At 43.4% G+C, this 26,781-nt stretch overlaps 1 protein-coding gene across 1 annotated transcript in view; it reads left to right on the top strand.

Moving 5' to 3' along the window:
- ADCY8 (adenylate cyclase 8) overlaps nt 1-26,781 on the top strand; it is a 225,457-nt gene that overhangs the window by 58,872 nt on the left and 139,804 nt on the right. The window contains exon 3 of the mRNA XM_065902994.1: nt 14,694-14,824. Coding sequence (XP_065759066.1) covers nt 14,694-14,824 — 131 coding nt within the window. The remainder of the gene's footprint in view (nt 1-14,693; nt 14,825-26,781) is intronic.

Here is a 26,781-nt window from a genome sequence, read left to right as displayed (position 1 = left end):
AACTAATGAATGAATGAGTATTGCATGTATTTTCCATGCAAGCTCTGATGGTAGTTATGATATTTCTTGCTTTTCAAATGTAAATGAGAAATGTTTGATAATTGCTCTTCTCGGGAGCAGAAAATTGACATGAGTTCAGAATTAAACATCAAAGTGAAAAGTAATGATTCAACTCTTTAGCCAGTTAAAGGGTCCGAAGACTGGGTTATAGAGACCATGTACCCGCATCTGACCTAAGCAGTTTCTATGTTTGTGGAGGTGTGGATGCTCAAGGGCCACCAGCCATACTGCCTCTGTCATGTCGTGTCCTCCAACCTTTGATTTTGTTCCTTTTTTGGAGCTCTGGCCTTGACAGTCATGGTTTTTTCAGATACAGCAGAAAGAGGATATGTGACTTGATGCCCTACATTAATAGATAGGCTAGCCTTGAACAAATTCTTTTAGCCTCAGTTTCTTCACTGGTAAAATCATTTCCACAACCCAGATATCTTCACGACCCAGATAATCATGATGGTGTGATCACTCACCTAGAGCCAGACTTCCTGAAATGTGAAGTCAAGTGGGCCCTAGGAAGCATCACTACAAACAAAGCTAGTGGAGGTGATGGAATTCCAGTTGAGCTATTTCAAATCCTGAAAGATGATGCTGTGAAAGTGCTGCACTCAATATGCCAGCAAATTTGGAAAACTCAGCAGTGGCCACAGGACTGGAAAAGGTCAGTTTTCATTCCAATCCCAAAGAAAGGCAATCCCAAAGAATGCTCAAACTACCACACAATTGCACTCATCTCACACGCTAGTAAAGTGATGCTGAAAATTCTCCAAGGCAGGCTTCAGCAATACGTGAACTGTGAACTTCCAGATGTTCAAGCTGGTTTTAGAAAAGGCAGAGGAACCAGAGATCAAATTGCTAACATCTGCTGAGTCAAAAAAGCAAGAGAGTTCCAGAAAAACAAATACTTCTGCTTTATTGACTATGCCAAAACCTTTGACTGTGTGGATCACGATAAACTGTGGAAAATTCTGAAAGAGATGGGAATACCAGCCCACCTGACCTGCCTCCTGAGAAATCTGTATGCAGGTCAGGAAGCAACAGTTAGAACTGGACTGGACCATGGAACTGGTTCCAAATAGGAAAAGGACCACATCAAGGCTGTATACTATCACCCTGCTTATTTAACTTATAGGCAGAGTACATCATGAGAAGAGTGCATCATGAGATACGCTGGGCTGGAGGAAACAGAAGCTGGAATCAAGATTGCCGGGAGAAATATCAATAACCTCAGATATGCAGGTGACACCACCCTTATGGCAGAAAGTGAAGAAGAACTAAAGAGCCTTTTGAGGAAAGTGAAAGAGGAGAGTGAAAAAGTTGGCTGAAAGCTCAACATTCAGAAAACTAAGATCATGGCATCTGGTCCCATCACTTCATGGCAAATAGATGGAGAAACAGTGGAAACAGTGTCAGACTTTATTTTTGGGGGCTCCAAAATCACTGCAGATGGTGACTGTAGCCATGAAATTAAAAGATGCTTACTCCTTGGAAGGAAAGTTATGACCAACCTGGACAGCATATTAAAAAGCAGAGACATTACTTTGCCAACAAAGGTCCATCTAGTCAAGGCTATGGTTTTTCCAGTGGTCATGTATGGATGTGAGAGTTGGACTATAAAGGAAGCTGAGCACCAAAAAATGGGTACTTTTGAACTGTGGTGTTGGAGAAGACTCCTGAGAGTCCCTTGGACTGCAAGGAGATCCAACCAGCCCATCCTAAAGCAGATCAGTCCTGGGTGTTCATTGGAAGGACTGATGTTGAAGCTGAAACTCCAATACTTTGAACACCTCATGTGAAGAGCTGACTCATTTGAAAAGACCCTAATGCTGGGAAAGATTGAGGGCAGGAGGAGAAGGGGACGACAGAGGATGAGATGGTTGGATGGCATCACCAACTCGATGGACATGGGTTTGGGTGGACTCCGGGAGTTGGTGATGGACAGGGAGGCCTGGTGTGCTGCGGTTCACAGGGTCACAAAGAGTTGGACACGATTGAGTGACTGAACCGACAATCATTTTACTAACTTCTACTTTCAAGATTCTTTTGACCACTCAGTGGACAAGTACATGTGAACATATTTTTTAACTATACACACACTACGGATGTAAGTTATTCTTTTGTATTATTTTTAAAATGTCACTGAAGAGGACATAGAAGCTCCTGATAATGATGCCAGCAGGAGGCTCCTTATTTGAATTTTCATCCATCTTTCAACCTCTGAAGCTTTCTGTCCCAATTGCTATTAAAGTATGATGTTTTTGAATAAGAGGCTTCCCCGGTGGCTCAGTGGTAAAAAAAAAAAAATCCACTGCCCATGCAGGAGACTCAGGAGATGTGGGTTCCATCCCTGGGTTGGGAAGATCCCCTGGTGGAGGGCATGGCAACCTACTCCAGTATTCATGCCTGGAGAATCCCATGGACAGAGGATTTTGGTGGGCAACAGTCCATAGGGTCACAAAGAGTTGGACACAACTGAGTGACTGAGCATGTATGCATGTTCTTGAATAAACTTGAAAAGCTCTCCTCTCTATCAAGATAAAACACAGATTTGATGTTTTTAAAATTTCAGTGGATGAGTGTTATAAAACATCTGTAATAATCTAAAAAAGGTACCATAATCCTAACAATTGAATTAGAAACTAAGAATTCACTGCATCAGAGACAGTATTCAAATAACCTTCTAAAACACATGTGTGGCATAGTTCTAATCAGGTATCTATGGAAACAGCTGCATATTAATACTTGAGCTAGGCGATACTGTGTTTTATTTGTTCACACGCAGCCACCGGCTCCAAAGTGTTGGCATCTTCCAACATTTATAATAAAGAAAGATGGTTTGCCTGCTCAGAAGCAGACTTTTGGTGACAATGATAAAGTTTAAGCTTTAGGGCTCCTCGCTTATAAGGCCGTTCTAAGGCCCTCCAAGGGGTCCTCTGAAGTTTGCAGTTACAATTTGTGATGTTTTTCTTTTTTTAATGTATTGGGTAAATGTCAGCCATTTAAAAAAAATAATTTTATTCATTTTACTTTTGGCTGTGCTGGACCTTTGTTGCTGCACAAACTTCTCTCTAGTTGCAGTGAGTGGGGGCTACTCTATTTGTGGTATGACCGCTCCTCATTGCAGTAACTTTTCTTGTGAAGTTTGGGCTCTAGGGTGCAAGGGCTTTAGTAGTTGTAGCTCCCGGGCTTTATAGCACAGGCTCAATATTCGCGGTGCATGGGCTTAGTTGCTCCGAGGTATGCGGGATCTTCTTGAATCGGGGATAGAACCTGTGTCTCCTGCATTGGCAAATGGATTCTTGACTGCTGAGCCACCAGGGAAGGCCTTGTGATGTTTATCTTAAATAGGATCCCTTCAACTTTTTGGAGTCTCAGGACCCACAAGCCTGGATCAGCCCACTTGGAATCAATGGAAAATTCTCTCCCCAGCTCACCTTCAAGACTGAAGTCTTCACTTTGCAGATACCCAAGTGGTTCCCATCCAAGGACATGGATGCTAGTTTGGAAATGTATGTGCTTTGCCACGTCTGTCCAAATATTCTTGGAAAACAAAAACCAAAAAACACCCCATATCTCTAGAAGTCTTTTCCACAGGTGGGTCTGCAGTTGTCCGAAAGGTATATGTTTCTGTAGCCAGTTAATTAAAACAACATTTGGTAGCTTTTATACATTGCTTCTCAGCACCTATGATAGCATGTTATTATAACAGATTTTGAAGTGACCGTGGTCTGAAAGGAGTTTATCAGAATCGAGGGAAATGTCGCCCAGGGTTCTCCAAAGACGAGCCTCTCTGTGATTTTTTACTTTTTCGGTGTTAGAATTTCACTGGAAAATTTATTTTTTGTACAACTCCTACTATGTTCATAGGCGACTTAAGCGATGCTGAGACTTAGAAAGATTTGGTTTAAGTTCCAGTTTTGCACTTTATTGACTGCATAAGCTTCGGCAAAGATTGTAGCTCCCTTGGTTTTCCTGTCTGTTAAATTGGTCATACTCCAACTCCCTTCATGAAATTATTGAGAGACTTATTTGAAATAAATGTCCTGGTGTGACTGAGGGACAGGGACCATCAGACCCCACGCTCCCACCACTCCTCTGGGTCACTCCTAGTGTCCCCAGAGGGCCAGGTTCCTGCCTCTCTGATGGCGCTTACTGAAATGAGCCATGAAGTGTTCCCGTATCTGGATTCCCCACCGGCTGTGCATTCTCTGGGGCTGGAGACTATTCAGCTTCTAGGAACACTTCAGGCATGACCCTGTTTATTGAAGGAAATTGAACTGAATAGTCAAATAGAGGCAAATAGGCATGCTCTTTTGGTGTGTAATAGAATATCAGAGTGACATGAGGTGCGTGTCATTTGCAAATATATAGTCAAGAGGACTTCAGGGCAAGGCGTATCTAATTTCTAAGGTCCTGATAAATTTTATTTTTGTTAAAACATGGACTTTTTGCTTTTAAAGTCTTGAATCTGTTACAATATTCTTTCTGTTTTACATTTTAGTTTTTTGGCATGTGGCTTCTTAGCTCCCCGACCAGGGATCGAGCCCACATCCCCTGCATTGGAAGGTGAATTCCTAACCTCTGGACCACCAGGGAAGTCCCCTGATGAATTTTAGAAAGGATTTTTGAGTGTCGATGGAATTATAAAATGCCTTCCTGCCACAGTTAAACAAGAGGGCTTTTCTTATCCCTTGGCCTTGGAGGTGGGTTAAATTCTCTCTTGGGACATTGATGTTTCTTTTCTAAACCTTGGGGACTAGCTTCCCACATGCTGTGGAGAGCGAGGATTATGGAACCCCTGTTGCCACAGCTCTTAGTTCCAGACCAGTGCCACCTTTTCAGTGCCCCTGTGGCAAAAATATGGACAACGGCCACCTTTCAAACAGCTGCAAATCTTGTGAGTAGACAGCAGAAGGCTGCTATTTCAAATCCCATTATCTCCATAATCATGATTGCCAGCAACAAAAAAAAGAAACAGAAGTAGATGAAAAATAGCTTCTGTCTAACTTCCAAATTCTAAGTCTTACAGAAAAGCATCTAATTGTCAAAACCCTAATCAGATCCAGAATTGCAGGATTTGGGGAAATGTAGACACTAACTTTTCAGTCTCTGATTCAGAGAAGGATGTTTGTGGCCTTTTTACTTTTTTGACTGTAACTCCTAGTTTTAAAAATCACGTACTGCTCTCTCTTCCCCTGTGGGCTAAAGATCAGATTTTTTTTTATTGGAGTATAATTGTTTTTCAATGTTGTGTTAGTTCCTGTGTACAACAAAGTGAATCAGCCATATGTACACATACATCCCCTCCCTCTTGAACCTCTCTCCCGCCCTCCTCATCCTTCCCTTCTGAGTCATCACGGAGCACCAAGCTGACGTGTCTGTTGATAGCAGATTTCCACCTGCTATCTATTTCACACTTTGTTGTTGTTGTGCAGTCGCTAAGTCGTGTCTGACTCTTGGTGACCCCATGGACTCTCCTCTGTCTTCCGCTGTCTCTGGGAGTTTGCTCAAATTCATGTCCATTGAGTCAGTGATGCTTGTATATGTCATTGCTACTCTCCCAATTGCTCTAGCATTCAAGGGCCATCCCAAACTATTTCCAGTGGAATTCTCAAGTCTCAGTTCTGACCAGTGCCTCTTCCCCAAGAACCTACCACACTGGTGAACTTTTCCACAAGCTTGCCACCTTCCATCTCTTCTCCACATCTTTACCCATTGCCTGAATGGTTTCCTCTGATTCTGTCCGGCAAGCTCCTTTTTTTTTTTTAAGACACTGTAATATCCAGCTGAAATGTCTCATCCTCAATAAAGCTGCTTTGCGAAGTAGGCAGAATGAGATTTAGTACCGCTTTTATACCTGCTTTAGTACTTACTTCCATCTGATGGCTCAGATGGTAAAGGATCTGCAATGCAGGAGTCCCGGGTGTGACCCCTGAGTCAAGAAGACCCTTTGGAGAAGAGAATGGCAACCCACTCCAGTATCCTGGCCTGGAGCCTTTCATAGACAGAGCAGCCTAGTGGGCTGCAGTCCACAGGATCACAAAGAGTTGGGCACAACTGAGTGACTAACACTTCCTTCCACTTTATACCTGAAAACTCAGATTCAGAGAGATTAAGTAAATTTGTCCAAGATCAGAAAATTAGTGAGCACATGCCAAAAAAAATTTAGTTCTTCCAAGTGTGATTTCTGACCTACATATCAACATGTTTTTTTGAAAATAGCACAATGCTTAATCGTGTTACCTGCGTCTGAGAAAAGTAGTGAACTTTGTGGGAGAGTCTTTTAGCATTCTCTGAAAAGACTTTGAAATCCTCAAGCCTTAAGAAGTACTTAAAAGAGAGATTTTCAAGAGAGGCTACTTAGCAGCAGGTTTAGTGCCTAATGTCTTCTGGGCTAACAAATGTGTTCTTTATTCCTCACATTTGACTAAATTCCTTTAGGAGAACATAGCATCTCCCCAAGTGTCATATTGCCTTTCGTTTATCGTTTGCATTCCCAAAGGGCAAAAGAAAGTGCCTTCCTTTTTCTTTCATCATGTTATAGTGGTTGATACATCAGACTAGACCCTCAGCTAAAGGTTACCATGGATGTGCTGAGCCTCGGTCAGGGTGAGATGGATGACAAAGGTGTGGATTGCCACATCATGGGCGGATCTGCAGGTGTCCTATAGGCCAAGTTCTCTGCTAAATAATCGTCTTGGGAGTGAACAGGGGTATTTTATAGCTGACAGTGTTTAAAACGGCCAATGAACGGTGATAATAAAAAGCAGAACAACCTTAATCCTTTTATTTATTTATTTATTTATTTATTTGGTTGCCCTGCACAGCCTGTGGGATCGTAGTTCCCTGACCGGGGATTGAACCTTAGCCCTCAGCAGTGAAAGTGCAGAGTCCTAGCCACTGGACCATCAGCGAGTTCCCCTGTTATAATGATCACCCCATTAACACCATAATCTTTATCCTGATCCTGAACCATGAGCATGAGCTAGATGTTTGATCCAAGCAGAGCCCCTGAGCAGACATACTGCATCTTGAACTCTGCAAGAGTTTTCTCAAAAATGGCCAAAGGATAAGGACCAAGAGCTCCCAGTGGCTGAGAAGTCAGCAAGGAGGATGAAGCTGGCCTTCAGGAGAAGAAGAGACCCAAGTTTTAGGGAAAGAGTCATTATGGGTCTCTGGGTCTTTTTGTTTACAAAGTCCAGGTTTTGCCCCTAGATTCCTTAAGACACCAGTATAGTTATGATAAATCCTGATTTTGCTTCACCTGTGTCAACTAGGATATCTGTCTCTTTATCACCAAAGGAATCAGATAATATAACCACTTCCTCACTAAGCCTGTGTTGGTTTCTGTAGGTGGAAAAAAACATCCTTTTTGCTCTCAAATGCTTCCCACTTTAGGGAGGGTGCTGTGCTGTGCGAAGTCGCTTCAGTCGTGTCCCACTCTTTGCAAACCTGTGTGTGGACTGTAGCCTTCCAGGCGCCTCTGTCCATGGGATTCTCCAGACAAGAATACTGGAGTGGGTTGCCATGTCCTCCTCCAGGAGATCTTCCCGAACCAGGGATCAAACCCTCGTCTCTTACATCTCCTGCATTGGCAGGAGGGTTCTTTACCACTAGTGCCACCTGGGGAGCCCTTAGGAAGGGTGACGGACACCCAAATAAGAATCGTAAAATCCTTCAGCTGAAGTCATCCGGATAGGAGGCTGCTTGGTAAATTGAAAAAGTAGGTTGAAATGGGAGCTTATGGGAATTCAATTTATACATTTCATTTGTAACTTAAACATAGAATAATAAGTTCATTATCTGGTCTCTTAAAATAAGGCCAAGGTATTTTTCAAGCAGAGGTCTATTGTTTCTTACAGAGACCACAGCTACTAGTGCATCAGTCAAAATTTCTGGTTCTTTAAAATGGAGCCACATATTCAAAAAAGTACTCTCAAAATTATCAGAGTGATTTCTGGATTTTTATTATTTTTCCTACAAATGTGTATGGCTGGCTTGCTGACATCTAGTTTGGGTGCAGTGTTCTAGCTACACAATATTACCAAGTCTTTCCAAAGTGTTCAGTTCCATGTTAATATAAACAGCATCCCATATATTAGTCCCTATTTTTATTTACCATTCATTACGTCTAGAATATTACCTCTGCAAAAGTGAGTACCGTGTCTGGTTTTGTCTACTGCCTATCCTCTATGCCCAGCCCTGCACCTGTCACATAACACCTACTCCTTGACATGAGAAACAAATGAATAAATGGATGAATTATAATCTAAGTTTCAAAGGAAAAAAAATGGGCTTGAATCTTCACTATGCACTTACCAAGTACGTGACTCTGAACTGCCTCATTTAGCTTAAATTCTTTAAATCTCAACATCTTTATTTGTATTAATAAAATGCAGTGAAAATAGTAACCTACTGTCAGCTAAAAAAATTGCCACAACCTGGAAATTGAGAGTTAATTTGTATTTGGTGGGAATTCTCAGGACTTCAAGCCCAGGAGACAGCATCTCAAGTGACCCTAAGAGAACTGTTGGTGAGGAGGTGGGGAGGAGTCAGGTTAGATAGAAGCTTGCAGCAAAAGGCAGGTAGTCTGAACATCAAAAGTTATCGTTAATTGAGGAAAACCAGGTATCTCAAATCAAGGAATTCAGTGCTCTTTTAGGTATGGGAAAATGCAAGTGTCTGGGCTCACTGAAATCATTCCTTTCATATGCGTCTCAGCTGTCTGGGGCCAGCATCCTGCTTCTTGGTTTTTTTACATCCCTAGGTCCTCGTTCACTGTAGGGAGGACAAAGAAACTGGATCAAAGGCATTGTTCTCCCCTTTGGGCGCTCTCTGGGCTCAGAGATTCACATTTGGAGGCCGGAAATCCCTGATGGCTGTCACATCATTGGTTACTGATGAGAGGGCAGATACTCCATTTCACACTACGATCGGCTTTCCCGGTGGCTCTGGTGGTAAAGGAACCACCTGCCAATGCAAGAGATGTTAAGAGACGTGAGTTCAATTCCTGGGTCAGGAAGAATCTCCTGAAGGAGGGCATGGCAACCCACTCCAATATTCTTGCCTGGAGAATCCCATGGACAGAGGAGCCTCATGGGCGATGGTACATGGGGTCGCAAAGAGTTGGACACAACTGAAGCGGCTTAGCATGCATGCATGGTTAATGTGAGGTTTTGATTAGATACTGAATGCAAAGCACTTGACTTGCTACACAATGAGCGATCACTTTAAAATAAGATATTATTGGGGACTTCCCTGGTGGGCCAGTGGCTGGGACTCCAAGCTCCCAACACAGGGTCCCTGAGTTCAATCCCTAGGCAGGGAGTTGGATCACTCATGCTGCAACTAGGAGTTCACACACCTTGACTAGGAATTTGCCTGCTGCCACTAAAGATCCCACATGCTGCAGCTAAGACACAGTGCAACCAAACAAATAAACATTTTTTTGAAAAGATATTATCTATAACCCCAGGATAAGCCTCTAGCCAGAGCCTGGACCTATACTGCAGTTGACCTTGCTTGGCCTATGGTACAGAGAGTATTGGGAGGTCTGCGGTTTGCGAGGGTCTAAATGGTGAGTTCTTCCCACAGCCATTCAGAAGCATGGGTGCGTGCAAGCTCGGAAGTACTGCCTGCCTCAGAGGACTGCCCTACTTTCTTTCTCTTCTCCAGGACAAGTATTTGCATAAAATGAGGATGCTGACTCCCTCGTTGTTTTCACTTGACTTCCCCCTCAGGATGCACTGTAGCAGTAGATGTCCATGAAGCCATTTTGATGACTGGAATAGAGCCAGTTAGATGAGAGGCAAGTCCAGGCAGGAGCCACTGAGGCCCTTGAAATCCACCTGGGGTCCCTGTTCATACAAACGGGAAAAACCTGGAGAGAGAAAGATGTGCAGAATGTGAGTACAAAGGCCACCCTGGGCCACAGTCTGGCTACAGGAGAGCGTCTTGTACCTCTGATCTCCAAAGCCGGAAAATCTGATATTCTGCCTTAGTAAGACTTGGGAATTGTATTAAGGGGCAAACTTTCCCATTTTTCTTTCAGACTGTGTTTTCAGGGGATTTGAATGATGTTTCTCAAGCAGCTAGCAAATCTGAGGGAACTAAAAGTGTTGAAAATGGGCTTTTATAAGCAGACTCCAGGCAATTTCCCATCATCTGGAAGAAAATGCCTTACAGGGTGGGGAACTGGGGCAGTTGGCAGCAGCCAGACTAGTCAAAGGCTGCCAAACCTGGGTGCTGGAGGATTTCGCTATTAAAATTTTATTTTGAAAATCTCCCATAAAGATGTCGAATTTTATGAAATATATCTTCAGAATTAATGGGGACATTGTTTTGATTATTCCCTTTTGATTACTAAAAGGCATTTAATGTTAAATCCTTGTGTTTCTGGAATTGTAAAACAAAGCAAACAAACAAACAAACAAATCTATTTCTGTTTGCAAACAAGGTGCATCTACCTCCTAAATAATATCTGTTGATCTGTTCACCAATGTCTCAGAACTAATAGTCAGAAAATAAAACATGAAATGGTTTGGTCAGAAAAAGCTCTTGTGTATGATAATTTGTAAGAAGTTTAAATTTTTTAGTCGTCTGGGAACACATTGAAATTAAAATGTTTTCTAAAAAAATAAAAGTCTCCCACAAAGCTTCTGTGCCATACTTGAAGAATGAATGTGCACTGCCACTTAAAGAATCTCTTTAATAATTAATTATCCAGTGCCAGGGACTGTGATGGCCATGGAAGGAGATGCAGTCGTGAGCTGAACACGGTCTCTGCCATCTCTCTGTTCACTCATTTGTTTAGGAAGTATTTCTTTAGTACCTACAGTTTTGAGGCTTCGAGTGCCCCTCAAAGCCATGATGAGGAATGACTCCCATCCAGCAGCGATTACCTGAACTGGATCACAAGTACCTGGAAATTGACAGACAGCATAATAAGCATGAAAGGGACATCAGGCAGGGGTGTTCGCAGGAAGCAGGCTTCTCAGCCCCACAGTGGGACAGCTTTCCCAAGAGGAAAAACCTCATCATGTAAAGCTCTGTGGACTTTATTGACAAAGCCCTTCACATGAGAGCAGGGTTGAATAGAGCAAAGAGGAAGCAGGAGGGAATTAACTCCAGGCCCAGCACGTATTTTATTTCATTGAATTTTCATTGCAGCCTTGTGAGGTAGGTGATATTATCACTATTTGCCAAATCAGGGAACTAAGTCTCCGAGAGAGGGTGTAGTTCACCTAATGCTACCTTATTATTGAGGGATGAAGGCAGGATCTGAACTCCAGTCAGACTCAGAACCTGGGGCTTTTCCCATCTCACCAAGAATCCCATCCAGGAAAAGCGTCGTAAAGGATTGCGTCCTGGCTTTGCAGTGTGGTAACTGTTCAGGTCATGCAAGCGATCTGATTTGATTCAGTCTCTCAGTTAAGTGAAGTTAATTATTTGTGCCTGCTTCTTTTCAGGGTTTTGTGAGGAACAAATGAAAGAATGAATGGTGAAAGTGCTTAGGATCCATAAATATCTATGAAGATATGAGAAACTATGATGATTAAAATGCACCTGTCTTAGGGAGAGGAGTTGGGGGAGGCATGGAGTGGGTGGTTGGTGTCAGCAGATGAAGGTGTTATAGGTTGAACGGATAAACAGCCAGGTCCTACTGTTTGGACAGAGAACTGTATTCAATATCCTATGAAAAACCATAATGGAAAAGAACATTTGAAAAGAATGTATGTATATATGTGTGTGTGACGCTGAATCACTTTGCTGGACAGCAGAAATTAACGCACAATTAACATTGTCAATCAACTATACTTAAATTTTGAAAATTAATAATAATAAAACATATCTGTCTTAAACTCCTATCCATACTGGAGCAAATTATAGAAAAGGAAAGAAGCAGATTCTTGCCTAGTTCCCACAGCACAAGATCCTTTTAGGATTTAGTTTGTGTTGCTAGTTAATGTGTTATTTTGTTTTTATCTACCGTGTTGATCACATGGTAAAACATTTTTCTGACAAGTGTTGGGTTCCTACTTTCAGGCTATATGTCTGGTTTCCTTTCCTCTCGAGGAAGAGTTGATATCTTCTGAGCCTGATTCCTCTCCCATGTTCCCTGTTTCAGTGAATGTAGCACATGCTTCCCATTAACCAAACTCAAAAACCCAGCTATCACCATGGTTACACCCTCTTTCTCTCCTGCCATCCCTCTGGTTGCCAGTCCTATAGACCGTATCCCCCCATCACCTCTCACCTGGTCTCCCTGCCCACACACTTGGCCCCTTCTGATGATTCATTCTCCAAACCACAGCCAAGGATCTTCTTTTAAAATATCAGCTGATGTCACTCCTCTGCATAGTATCATGCAGTGGCTTCCGGTTTTAATGGAATAAAACGCTAACATCTTAGGCAGGCCTGACACATTTATCTACACCTCCAACCTCGTTGCATATCACCACACTCCTCTCTTACCACCCTCCAGCCACACCATTGCTCTCTATTTGCCTCAGGACATTTGTACTCGCTGTTTCCTCTTCCTGGGGCTCTCTTCTCACACTACACAAGGCTGGCTCATTTCAGACTTTCAGAAATTCATTTACATATCAGTTCCTCAGGAAGGTCATTCCTGACCCCCAATTTAGATCATGTCATCAACCATCAAATTCTCTGATCATGACCTGTTCTTCTTGGCATTTGTTACAAATAAACGTGTGTGGGCATGTTTGGGTGTGTTGTATTCAATGTCTGTATCCCTTTTTAGAATGTAAGCTCCACAGTAGTAGGGCTCTCATCCATATGGTTCATCACCATCTACTAACACTCAGCACGGTGCCCAGAAAATAACAAGTACTCAGTAGATGTCTGTCATGTTCCTAGAATGGTAGAAAATCAATAATTCCTCAAGAAGTTCAACCAAGAGCCCCATGACTTCTGCACGCTTCATCCACCCTTCTGAGACCCAGTGATCAGTTTAACAAGACTGTCCCTTGTTGATTGGAAAAAGATTGCGCAACCTAAAAGCTGATAGTTATTATTAGGTAGTTATAATAGGAAAAAGGAGTCCAGAATGGCAGGGCTAAAAGACAATAAAGGGAAAAGACCGTGAAAATAGAACAAAGGAAGGTCCGAGGACCAGAGTGAGGACCTCAGGTAGATCAAACAGCACTCCTGGCTAGCCCAATTTACATAGAACAGGCCCAGGGGGAGGATAAAAACCAAAAGAGGAGCCAAAGGGCCAGGGGGCTCTCTCTCTGTGTGTGCACACGCGCGCACACTCTCCATGTCTCTCTTTCTCTCTCTCTCTTCCCTTCACGTCTTTTGGGTCGGCATGCCCTCACATGTCGAGGACGTATTTTCCTTTTCTTTTCTTTTCTTTTTTTTTTGTGTGTGCATGATTTTATTTGATAAAGAAAAGAATAACAAAAGGGTTCAGTTCAGTTCAGTCGCTCAGTCATGTCCGACTCTTTGTGAACCCGTGAACCGCAGCACACCAGGCCTCCCTGTCCATCACCACCTCCCAGAGTTTACCCAAACTCGTGTCCACTGAGTCAGTGATGCCATCCAACCATCTCATCCTCTGTCGTCCCCTTCTCCTCCTGCCCTCAATCTTTCCCAGCATCAGGGTCTTTTCAAATGAGTCAGCTCTTCCCATCAGGTGGCCAAAGTATCAGAGTTTCAACTTCAATATCAGTCCTTACAGTAAACACCCAGGACTGATCTCCTTTAGGATGGACTGATTGGATCTCCTTGCGGTCCAAGAGACTCTCAAGAGTCTTCTCCAACACCACAGTTCAAAAGCATTAATTCTTCGGCACTCAACTTTCTTCATAGTCCAACTCTCACATCCATACATGACCACTGTAAACATCATAGAATAAAAATAAATGAAAAGAATTTTTTTTTAAATTTAAAAAAAAAGCAGAGACATTACTTTGTCTAGAAAAAGGTCCATCTAGTCAAGGCTATGACTTTTATTTTCTAAATAAAACTGAGCTATAACACAGCGCTGTAACACTGTCCGAGAGCTGTGACGTGCCAAGGGCTTTAACGTCCGATGCTTCAAATTTTTATTGTGATGAGACAGAACCGAGGAAATTTACCCACTCCCCTAACAGTTATGTTTTATTCAGCAGACTTTTTGAGGATTTCAAGCCTGGCTCACAGCATCTCAGACATGCTGAGAAAACTGTTTCTAAGAGGCAAGGGCGAATGAGGGAGCCAGGATATATAAGAGTTTTTGCAACAAGAGATCAGGTAGTTGGACCATCAAAGGATTATTCTTAACAAAAGAAAATCAAACATCTCTCGTAAGGAGTTTGGCGCTTTTCTATGTAAGGAAAGATACAAGCGTCTGGGCTCATTGAAATCATGCTTTTGATATGCAGCTCCGCTCTCTGGGGCCAGTATCGTGTGTTTCCTCATCGTGAGTTTCCTCAGGGTGCGTGGTCCAGGGTGCCTGCAGCCACTTGACTGCTAGATGGGCTTGGCAGTGGCCAGATCCTTTGTCTCCATCCTGAGCTCCCTCAGTGCTCACCGTCAGGGCAGCTGTAATTTCATGGCTTGATGGCTCTAATGTCCTTTGTTTACTGATTCGGCAGCAGTACTTTAGCTCTCACCCTTGTGTTGGTTTGTCCCAGGAGCGCCTTGTGCTGTCCGTGCTTCCTCGATTTGTCGTCCTGGAGATGATCAATGACATGACCAACGTGGAAGATGAGCACCTACAGCATCAGTTCCACCGGATCTACATCCATCGCTACGAGAATGTCAGGTGAGCGACAAGACCCCCACCTAGGTCTCTGCCCTAGCTGCTCTCTCCTCACTGCCATGATTTCTGTCTGCCTAAATGTCAGTGCCTTTCTTCATGTGATTGATTAACTCATTAACTAGTGATTATTCATCAGAGAGTTTTACACCTCCAAATTGAGCCTCCAGAAGAATGTCAGAGAAATGCAGTTATATTTGCTAATCAACTTCTTGCCTGGCTCCCCTGCAGCAGGCTTGCCTGCCTTTACATTTTGTAGGAAAGACAAGAGCTTTTTATACTTTTACGGGGAAAAAATGATTCCAGAATATGATCTGGGGGCTTCAGGGACAATTACATACATCTCTTCTTTATGTTTCTTATGCATGCTAAGTCACTTCCGTCATATAGATTCCTATCTATGCCCAAACTTGTCTGGAACAAGCCCATCTACCTTGGCAGACAAGGGTCAAGTTGTGAGGGGCTGTGAACGTCCCATCCAGGGCTCCCTTCTGAGCTGAGCTGTAGTCCTGGTTCCTCCTCATCCATGTTCATCACCAGTGTTCCTAACTCTGACGAATTTATGGGATACACAAAAATATTAGAAGCTCACATACACCAAGCAAGGCACTGAGCATGTTCCCATAGGCTGTTTTATAACAACAAAAAGTAGGTCTTTTGATTCCCCACTCAGATCAGCACATTAAGGCTTCATCAGGTCAATTCAGTTCAGTTCAGTTCAGTCACTCAGTCGTGTCTGACTCTCTGTGACCCCATGGGCTGCAGCACGCCAGGCCTCCCTGTCCATCACCAACTCCCAGAGTTTACTCAAACTCATGTCCATTGTGTTGGTGATGCCATCCAACCATCTCATCCTCTGTCATCTCCTTCTCCTCCTGCCCTCAATCTTTCCCAGCATCAGGATCTTTTCAAATGAGTCAGTTCTTCCCATCAGGTGGCCAAAGTATTGGAGTTTCAGCTTCAACATCAGTCCTTCCAATGAATATTCAGGACTAATTTCCTTTAGGATGGACTGGTTGGATCTCCTTGCAGTCCAAGGGATTTTCAAGAGTCTTCTCCAACACCACAGCTCAAAAGCATCAGTTCTTTGGCACTCAGTTTTCTTTATAGTCCAACTCTCACATGCATACATTACTGGGCTTCCCTAATGCCCAAAGCTCTTGCTGAGTGACCTACAGATGTTTGGTTGTTTAGTCACTAAGTTGTGTCCAACTCTTGGCGACCCCATGGACTGTAGCCCACCAGGCTCCTCTGTTCATGGGATTCTCCAGGCAAGAATATTGGAGTGGGTAACCATTCTCTTCTCCAGGGGATCTTCCCCACCAAGGGATTGAACTTGGGTCTCCCACATTGCAGGCAGACTCTTTACCATCTATGCCACAAGGGAAGCCCATAAGTGTCTTTAAAACAATACAAAAAAGATTTACAGCTGATTTTTGTTTTGCAAACATATTTTTGGCCTCCCATCCATCCATCCATCCATCCACCCAACCATCTATTATTGCTTCACCCATCCACCCATCCATCAGTGCTCCCTCTGTGCCAGACGATATGGTGTGTAATAAAAATCAGAGTTGGTGGGGAGGAGGGGCACTCCTTAACGAGGCAGTGAAAAAGTAAGTGTTAGTAGCTCAGTCGTGTCCGACTCTTGGCAATCTTATAGACCATAGCCCACCAGGCTTCTCTGTCCATGGAATTCTCCAGGCAAGAATACTGGAGTGCCCTCCCAAAGAAATGGTAGCCATTCCCTTCTCCAGAGGATCTTCCCAACTCAGGGATCAAAGCAGGATCTCTTGCATCACAGGTGGATTCTTTACTGTCTGAGCCACCAAGGAAGCCCTTTAATGAGGCAGACCAGTTTGGAATTCCAGTTCTCCCTCTCCTTGTGTATGACCGTGGGCAATTTACATACCTGAATCTCAGGATCTTTCTCTATAAACTGGGCATTTTAATAGCCACATTACAGTGGTTTATACAGATTACGTGACTGAAGATACATACAAAGCACAGGATGGGTGTAAGCGCATCATAGAGCATTAAGCATACTGTAGATTCAGACATTTTCATGGTTACAAGTGGAAAAGAATTCAACCCTGTTTTACTCCATGAGCTGAAAAATTTGTAAAACAGCATCAGTTGTAAATGTCGAGCAGCATTCGTTGGTTTTGAGGTCTTATTTTTTTGTAACTCAAAATAAGCAAAAAATAGTTTCTCTTTTCCTTGCTTCATACAAAGTTTACTTAGAGACATATTTAAGAAAATTTTGTATAGGATATTTAATATCTTAGTAATATTTTACAATTTAAAATTCTTAAACATTTACTAGTAATTGGTTCCAAGTCATAGTAATACATTTTTAAATAACAAATGAATAAAAGATAAATCAAGTCAATTTTTATTGTCTGAATTGAAATAAATGAAAACTGATGCTTTGAGAAGAAAATAAAGACTCCAGCCCAGGCTGTTGTAAAAGAGATGTAGTGAAAGGCCATGCGGTGGCTCCCAGAGTCCCTGGGGAAGGATGGAGAGGCAGGCTCAGGAAATGGGCCAGAATGAAGTTGAAAGCCCAGCCAGCAGCACAGCAGGGTACTGGGCCAGTGAGCACACTGGCTGCTCCCACTGTTCCTGAAGAATCCGTCCCTGTGCTACCAGCCCTGTCCCAACTCCACCCCTGCACACAGCATTCCTCCTGCAGACCCAGAGTCTGATTTGGCTGCCTCTACTCCGACCCCCTCCCTGATCCCCTCTCCACCCTGCCTCTTTGCATCTCAAGTTGAGCAAGCCTGAGGCACATGTATGTGTCCAATTGGCTCAGCCCCAGTCATTCCCCAGAAGTAACAAAGTAAAAAATCTGACTTTTCAGCTTGTCCAATAGAATTGTATCTCCCTCCAAGCAAATATCATAGGGTGGGAATTTCCCCAGCATTGGGGAAAATCTATAGGTTGAACAGCTCTAAAAATCACCAGTGTACCCTCTTAGTTCCTTTCCTCCTAACTTTGGAAGAATGGAAGAACAACTCTTCCTTCTTACCAGCATCCCTGGGTGTTTTTCTGGTGTGCCAGGGCACTTGTGTGAAAGTAAGTCTGGCAGAATGCTTGATTCTAACACCACCCTTTAGAGGGTGTTTAAGTATTGGTCATTGAGATTCTCATCCAAGATTTGAGATACACTGGTTTAGATGCTTGAGTTTGCAAGGAACCCCTTCTCAAACAGCAGCTCTAGTAAAAGTACAATCCAGATCAAGGAACTGGTTCCACAGACAATGGGAACCCATCAATACCAATTGCAGAATAGGCTCAGGGCAGTACCAATAACTATAATCCAGTGTGAGGTTCTATTATTAAAATAAGCAAAGGATACTAAGAGATCATAAAAAGAAGAAGGCCTGGAGTGGGGATGGAGGTGGATAGAGAAACATTCCTAGATGAGATGATTCTTATTTGCTTCTTTGAAATTGAGTCAGCCAAATGAAAAAACTCAAGGAAAGGAATCCTGGACAGAAGAATCAGCACAAGTGAGGCAGAACAATCAGATATAAATACAAAAAATACAAAATATATAATAAATATTTGATATATATGACATTATGAAATATGTATTTATGTAGCATAATGATTTATATATAAGTATGCATGCATGCATGCTCAGTCACTTCAGTTGTGTCTGACTCTCTGTGACCCCACAAATTGTAACCTTCCAGGCTTCTCTGTCTATGGGATTCTCCAGGCAAGAATACTGGAGTGGGTTGCCATGCCCTCCTTCAAGGGATCATCCCAACCCAGGGATCAAACCCATGTCTCTTATGTCTCCTGAATTGGCAGACAAGTTCTTTACCACTAGCGCCACCTTGGAAGCCCATATATAAGTATACGTAATTTAATGAAGTATAACTGTAATGAAATATGACATATTATAAAATAGATATATGACAAATTACAAAAGTGCCTGTCACCATGAAGAAAGAGGAGAGAAAAAATACCCTAAAAATATATAGAAGTAAATATTTATAAATAAAAATATAAAGAAGCCTGCATGCCCATGTCAACGTACTTGGGAGCTTTAAGTTCAATAAGTAACACGTTTGGGGTTCCTTCTGCATTAATCAATTTCCAGGACTTCCCTTAGTGGAGGACAACTAAAGTTACTTCTGCTCTCTGCACCTTGCCCATTTATTTTCAGTCATCGAACTGAGCTTTTGTGCTCCAGACTCCTTTCCAGAACTTGGAGCCACACTAAATTAAGATTGAGTTTGCTGCCCTACATTCTCCAGCAGCCTGAGCTCGTGGTGAAAGAGCCATTTCTAATGGGAGAAGAATGTGCAAAGATCCTGGCAGCTGGAGGCTCCCCTCCCTGCTGTTCATAGAGGCATTGGTGGCGAGATGCCCACGGCCTGCAGGTCCTGGGAAGATGCTCTCAATGTGGGGTGGTGGAGCCTCTCCTGCCCATAACAAGGATACTGAGAACTAAAATAGGACCGGAGATTTAAAAAGAAAAAAGCAGAGGAGGACAGCCTTACCCTGACTCCCAGAGCACACCCAGTGCAGGAAGGTGGCATTTTTGAAATGTAGTTCTCATCCTGTCACTCTCTTCCAGGCAACCCACCTGGATCATTCTTTCTTCTCAGTTGCTTTTATGTTGTTTTTATGTTGTGACCTTTCCCTGAAAATAGTCTGCTCTAAATGTCCAGCTCAGTTATATTTCATACAGCTCATTGTATCCTGTCCTGATAAAGAGAGGGAAGAGGAGCTGTGCTTGGGGACATGAGTGTCCCAGGGTGGACTGCAGTGAGCAGCTCCGGGTTTTCACGCATCCCAGAGCGCTTTCTATGAGGCACATCTCCTGCATCATTTTGTCTTTCTGGATCTCCGTTTCCCTAATTCAAAAACCTAGCTGCTTGAAATGGACAAAACATTTGGACTGTCAAGTCGATTTCAGCTATAAACATCTGAGACTTCACCAGCTTCGTTCTGGAGCTCCACCTGGCCACTCGGCTTTTTATGGCAAGCCATTTGGGCTTCCAGTCCCATCTGTCCAGTTCTATTTCTCTTTCCTCACTCCCCATATATTTAAGACTCTTCTTGTGCTAGTTAGGGTAATGCTCTAACAAATAACCTCTCAGTTTCAGTGATATAAACTCAATATAATTTGTCCACACAGTTTCCTCCTGGCTTATATACTCTGGTCAGTGGGTGATTCAGGGATAAAGGCCCCTGCATTTCATATGGGTGTCCACGTTCTTACCATTCAGTTCTTGGAGAGAAAAGGCATACCTGCTTTTATAACACTCGGCCCAGAAATGGCATGTATCAGTCTGCTCAGATTCCGTTGATCTGACCTGATTACACGGCCCCACCTTGATAGAAGAGGGTCAGAGCCCCTGCTAGTGGCCTTTGCTAGTGACAGAGAGGTGTGGATTTGGTGGACAGCTAGCTTCTCTGCCCGAGCTCCCTAACTCCCTTCCTCTTGCCCCCGACCCCACAGCATGTACACTTGCATATATGCTCACATAATAGTCCACTCAATTTCTTGATTGGCTGCTTCTTCCCAGCCAGGCTTGTTAAAGTGGGCAATCATCACTTTGAAGCCGAATCCAGCCTCTGTACTCCGACACTGAGTTAATTCTTGGAGACAGAATTTTGGGTGAAGTAGAAAAGAATTGCTTTATTGCTTTGTCAAGCAAAGGGGGCCACAGTGGGCTACTGCCCTCAAAACAGTGTGTGCTGACCTGGAGGGGGCAGTGAGGAGCCTTATAGTTCAAAGAGGAGGTGATCAGCTTGATGGATGCTCTTCTGATTTGCAGTGGGGAGGTAAGTGGGCATCAGCATCATCAACCTGGTTTTAAACAGTCTGGGATCTCTGTGCTTGTGGGCAGCATACTGTTAACTTCTACTTGGTGGGGGCTTCAGTACAGGCAAACAACTCAAAGATATTGTTATATGTATCCCTTGAGGGGGAACCAGGACCCTGCCCCAAGTTTGCATTATTGTTTCTTAACTGCTTCTCTCTGGTCTTTGCATCCCATCCCTTCCCTAATTAGTAATTTTTTGAGCCTGCGCTTTGGAACTCAGGAAAAGTCACAGAGGCTGAATGGATCCTATTTTTTGTAATCAAGAAATGGGGGCTACAGAAAGGCTTTTGTGCCCAGGAACCCCACAGGGACCTGCTTGGTTTCAACATAAACAAAATGCATTTGAGTGGAGCTAGAAAACCTGCCTTTGAAGGTCTGTTTGTGTGGCCATCTCTCCAACTCCCAAAATTTTTCACAAGGAGTTACATACCCTCCACTTATTGAGGACTGCTGCTGCTGCTGCTAAGTCGCTTCAGTCGTGTCTGACTCTGTGCGACTTTATAGACGGCAGCCCACCAGGCTCCCCGTCCCTGGGATTCTCCAGGCAAGAACACTGGAGTGGGTTGCCATTTCCTTCTCCAATGCATGAAAGTGAAAAGTGAAAGTGAAATCATTCAGTCATGTCCAACTCTCAGCGACCCCATGAACTGCAGCCTCCTCAGTCCATGGGATTTTCCAGGCAAGAGTACTGGAGTGGGGTGCCAATATTTATAAGTGATATAAATGATATTTACAAGTGGAGTAACCTTGAAGAATAGCTTGTATGATCTCTGCTTTATTATCAAAAAAGTGGAAGCTCAAAGATTAAATAACCTTCCCAAAAACACAGGTTAGGAAGAGAAGTCTACACATGGCTCATGTTCCTAATGAGTCTAGTGAATTCTGCTAAGCATCCTTGAGGATAGTATTGCAGTGACTAATTTTTTTCAGCCAAATTATTTTCAGCCAAATGAACAACTTTTGTAAGCAAATTAGATCTGACAATTAATATGGCCTCTTCACTATATTCACCTTGGAAGTTTACAAGCTTGTATTTAGAGTCAAAAGATCTGATCTTAAGCCCAGCACCTGGGGGTAGCAGAAGGAACAATAAAGTGAGAACAAGGGCATTGGTTTCTTCTTGTCTTTTATTAGACAAACTTATTGCATAACTAAGCATGCACACGAATCACCTGGGGCACTTGTTAAATTCTTGTTCGATTCTGACCCAGAGGGTCTGAGGTGGAGCCTGAGATTCTGCATTTCTAAGCAGATTCCAGGAGATGCCAGGGGTGGCCATGACCACTCTGAGGAAGAAAGATTTAATTCTGAAGATTTCTGTTGTTTCAATCCAGGGGATATTTCATGAGGTCCATGTGCTCGGATTTGGGTTACAGAGGTGACGCTCTTCCTGTTCTTTACACCTAGCACACACGATTAGGGGATTAGTGCCCTGACAGAGGAGCCCACAGGCTAGGCAAGGATCTAGAGTGTGGTGACCAGCTATGCTTGGGGAAATCTCCATCAAAGTTGAATCTTAGCATATGAGTGGGGTCTTAAAGGACAACTAGGATTTTATTTTATTTTTCCAAAGATTTTTTTTTAAGGTGGACCATTTTTAAAAGGGTTTTATTTATTGATTTACGGCTGTGCTGGGTCTTCACTGCTGTTCGGGCTTTTCTCTAGCTGCAGCGAGCGGGGGTTACTCTCTAGTTGGGGTGCCTGGGCTTCTCACTGTGGTGACTTCTCTTGTTGCAGAGCCAGGGCTCTAGGGCACTGGGTCTCAGTAGTTGCAGCGCATGAGCTCAATGGCTGTTGCTCCCAGGCTCTAGCGCACCGGCTCAGTAGTTGCAGTACCTGGGCTTAGTTGCCCTGCGGCAGTTGGGCTCTTCCTGGATCAGGGGTCAGACCCCTGGGTCCTCCACTGGCGGGTGGATTCTTTACCACTGAGCCACCAGGGAAGTCCAGGACTTTGTTTTATTGATTTTTATTGGAGTTTGGTTGCTTTACAATCTCATGTTAGTTTCTGCCTCACAGCAGAGCTGTACATAGACACACATCCCCTCTTTTTTGATTTCCTTCTAGGTCATCACAGAACGTTGAATAAAGTTCCCTGTACTATACATAGGTTCCCATGAGTTATCTATTTTAGACATAGTATCATATGAACTTCCCTCACAGCTCAGTTGGTTAAGAATCCACCTGCAATGCAGGAGACCCTGGTTTGATTCCTGAGTCAGGAAGATCCGCTGGAGAAAGGATAGGCTACCCACTCCAGTATTCTTGGGCTTCCCTGGTGGCTCAGCTGGTAAAGAATCCACCTGCAATCCAGGAGACCTGGGTTCGATCCCTGGGTTGGGAAGATCTCATGGAGAAGAGAAAGGTTAAGCACTCCAGTATTCTGTCCTGGAGAATTCCATAGACTGTATAGTCCACCAGGTAGCAAAGAGTCGGACACGACTTAGCGACTTTCACTTTCACTTTCATCAGTACTTTATATGTGTCAATTCCAATCTCCCATTTCATCCCACTCCCATTTCCCCCTTGGTGTCCATACATTTGTTCTCTATGACTGTGTCTCTATTTCTGCTTTGCAGATAGGTTCATCAGTACCCTTTTCTAGATCCCATATATGTACATTAATACAGGATATTTGTTTTTCTCTTTCTGCCTTACTTCACTCTGCATGACAGTCTCTAGGTCCATCCGTGTCTGCAAATGGCACAGTCCCGTCCCTTCTTATGGCTAATACTCCATTGTTGTCTGTGCCACATCCTCTTTATCCTCTCCTCTGTGGATGGACATTTAGGTTGTTCTCATGTCTCGGCTGTTCTAAACAGTGCTACAGTGAACACTGGGATGCAGACAAATAGGATTTTATTTATTTATTTTTTAGACAAGTAGGATTTTAGTAGGTAGTAATAGTAAAGAAAGCTATACCAGGGAGCAGGCACACCCTGTACAGACACAGGTGCATAAAGCAAGGTGTGTTCAGAAGATCACACTCAGAAATGATGGTGTTGAAACACAGCATATTTGAAACCTTTATGCCCTTTGTTCTTAACGATTCTATTTCTTTTTTCAGTAGGTTCCTTATTCCATAAGGGCTGTGATTGTACTTTCTGCTCTCCATTGTATCTCCAGGATCTGACACATAGTAGGCATTTAATTTATTAGATGTTAAATGAATGTATGAACCATCCCTGCCATGAAGTGAAGTCGCTCAGTCATGTCCGACTCTTTGCGACCCCATGGACTGTAGCCCACCAGGCTCCTCTGTCCATGGGATTCTCCAGGCAAGAATACTGGAGTGGGTTGCCATTTCCTTCTCCAGGGGATCTTCCCGACCCAGGGATCAAGCCCAGGTTTCCTGCATTGCAGGCAGATGCTTTAACCTCTGAGCCACCAGGGAAGCCCATAGTTTTGGGCAAATAGATCCATAAAGTGAGCAATTCAACTGGACAATCTCTGGACCCTTCCACTTCCCACGTGTGTGAGGATTATGGCTTATTTCAAAGGTACCATACTCTAGTGGTAAAGAGTATAGACTCCCTGTCTGTCCAGTGGTTAAGAGTCTGTGCTTCTAATGCAGGGGATGTGGGTTTGATCCCTGATTGGGGACCCACATGTTGCGTGGCATGGCCAAAAAATTTTTTAAAAAGAGTAAAGATTCCAGAGCCAGGCTGTCTGGTTCAAACCTCAGCTTTTCATGTGTGTTGCCAAGTTACTCAGGCTTCAGATTCCTTATCTGTAAAGTGGAGGTGATCATCCTAGATCCTCCCTCATAGGTTGTTATAAGGAATGAATGAGTTCATACATGTAGAACTCCTAGAACAGTATCAAGTTCACAGTCTGAGTATTGCTGCTACTGTTGTTTCAGGTTTGTGTCCACAGTTAGGAATTCTTTTAACGTCAGGTGATAAGTAATCCAGTTAATAGTCAGATTTTCTTCTACCTCGTTGCTTGTCTCTCCTCCATTCAACCATTCAATTATAGTGCACTTTTGTACAATCATGATGCCAAGAGCTAACATATTTATGGGGCACTTACTATGCCAGGCACTGTGCTAAACACTCGCTACCTACCAGTGATGTAGGTACTGAAATGATCTCCAGTAGACAAAGGCTTGGAGAAGTTCATAGTATTCATAAGTGGTTGACCTGGGATTGGAGCCCCAATCTGTCTAGGCACAAATTCTGTGCATGTAACCAGATGCTATACCACCAGAAAACTGTAGAGGACAGTAACAGTGTGGTGACCCTTCCAGAGGAAGCCTCATACAGGAACAACCCCTAAGTATCATTCCCATGGTTAAAACCCTTCACTCGCTTTCCGTCATGGTCAGGAAAAAGTTTGTATTCATCAACCTGTCTTATCAAGCCCTTCTTTATTATTCCTCTGTTCTCTTCTCTGAGCTCATCTCTCTCTCTCCCTTCCTCCCTCCTCTCTCTCTTTCTCCCCCTTTCCCTCTTCTCTTCCCACCTTCCTTGCTCAGTACTACCCTTTGACAAGCTGTCTTTGAATTCTTGCAGAACCCTGGTACGTTTGCTCGTTCTCCAGCCAGACCCTAGTATGTGCTGATCTCTTGCTAAGAGCACCCATTCTTTTATTCACTTTACCATCAAGTTCTCTAGAGTAACAGTCCCCAACCTTTTTGGCCCCAAGGACCAGTTTCGTGGAAGACAGTTTTTCCACAGACTAGGGCATGAACGAGGGATGGTTTTGAATGATTCAAGTGCATTCCATTTATTGTCACCTTATTTCTATTATTATTACATCAGCTCCACCTCACTTCACCAGGCCTCAGATCCCAGAGGTTGGGGACTCCTGCCCTAAGTCATTCAAGACTCCACCTGGACTTGGCTTCACTAGGAAACTCCTGATCCTCCAGTGGCTGGTCAAACCCCTCATGAATCTTTCTGTTACAGCAGTCATTGCCTGTGTTGTTTTTGTTTTTCTCTTTGTCTGCCCAACTCCATTCCCCATCCTCTGAGGATCTTGAGGACAGGTCCTGGGCATTCTTTATCATTTAATACAATTTTCTAGCACAGTGTGTAGCTGGTCACATAAATATTTGCTTAAATAATTAACACATTAACTAATTAATTAAAGCAATAGCTTTTAAATTGACACCTAAAGGGAACTTCCTTGGTGATCCAGTGGTTAAGACTCTGAGTTCCCAATGAAGGGGGCCTGGGTTGGATCCCTGGTCAGGGAACGAGACCCCACATGCCACAACTAAAAACCCTGCATATTGCAACAAAGATTGAAGATGCCATCTGCCACAACTAAGATCCAGTGCAACTGAATAAATAAATAAAACAAAATAAATATTTTTAAACATTGAGATCTAAGGATTCCTAATGAGTCCCTGAGTTGGCTTCTGGGAAGGTACAAATCCCTTGAAATCAAGTGCAAAATTTTGAACACTTGTACATTTTTTAGGAGCTAGAATTCATAACCTCTATCAGGTTCTTAAAGAGGTTGGTAATGGAGACAACTTTCAGAATCACTGAATACAGGGGTGACCAACATAAGTCAACGCACATTCCATAGTGCCTTCTGGCCGATTCAGCTATTTCATTAAAACTAAGTCACACTGGTGGTGAAACTCACCATTACTTTGTGCAACACTAAGAAAACTAACCAAAAAGTGTGATACACTGCAAAGGTACAGTCAGTTTCAGAGATGATAAAACACAAGAATCAAGAAAATACGGCCCCCTTTCTGGTGTCATGCTTCCTTTCAGCGGTGCCCCTGAGGTTGAAGTGATCCCTGAGATGGTGTGTTAGGTGGGAGGAGTGGTCCCTCACTGTGCAGTTCAGCCTCAAGGGCAATCCCACCTCTGCCGCAGGCTACCAGCGAATGTTGGGCAAGATTCCCTGCCTCACTCTCCTGATCCTCACACTGGGATGAACAGTGCCTTCCCCCCGGGCGAACTGGGTGACTTGACTAAGACAGTGCTCATATAGTGCCTTGCTTTGTTAAGGCTTTCAAGGACCACCGCTTCCCTTCCACCAAGCCATATGCATAGGTTAAGACCTCAGCTAACTGAAATTCTTACTAAATATACATTTCAAAGAAGTCATTATTATTCTGCCTAAGGTCTCCCAGGTTTGCTACTTATTTCCGCA

Source organism: Muntiacus reevesi, chromosome 12 (assembly GCF_963930625.1).
Source record: "Muntiacus reevesi chromosome 12, mMunRee1.1, whole genome shotgun sequence".
Lineage (NCBI taxonomy): Eukaryota > Metazoa > Chordata > Mammalia > Artiodactyla > Cervidae > Muntiacus > Muntiacus reevesi.
This window is presented reverse-complemented; position numbering and strand designations above follow the sequence as displayed.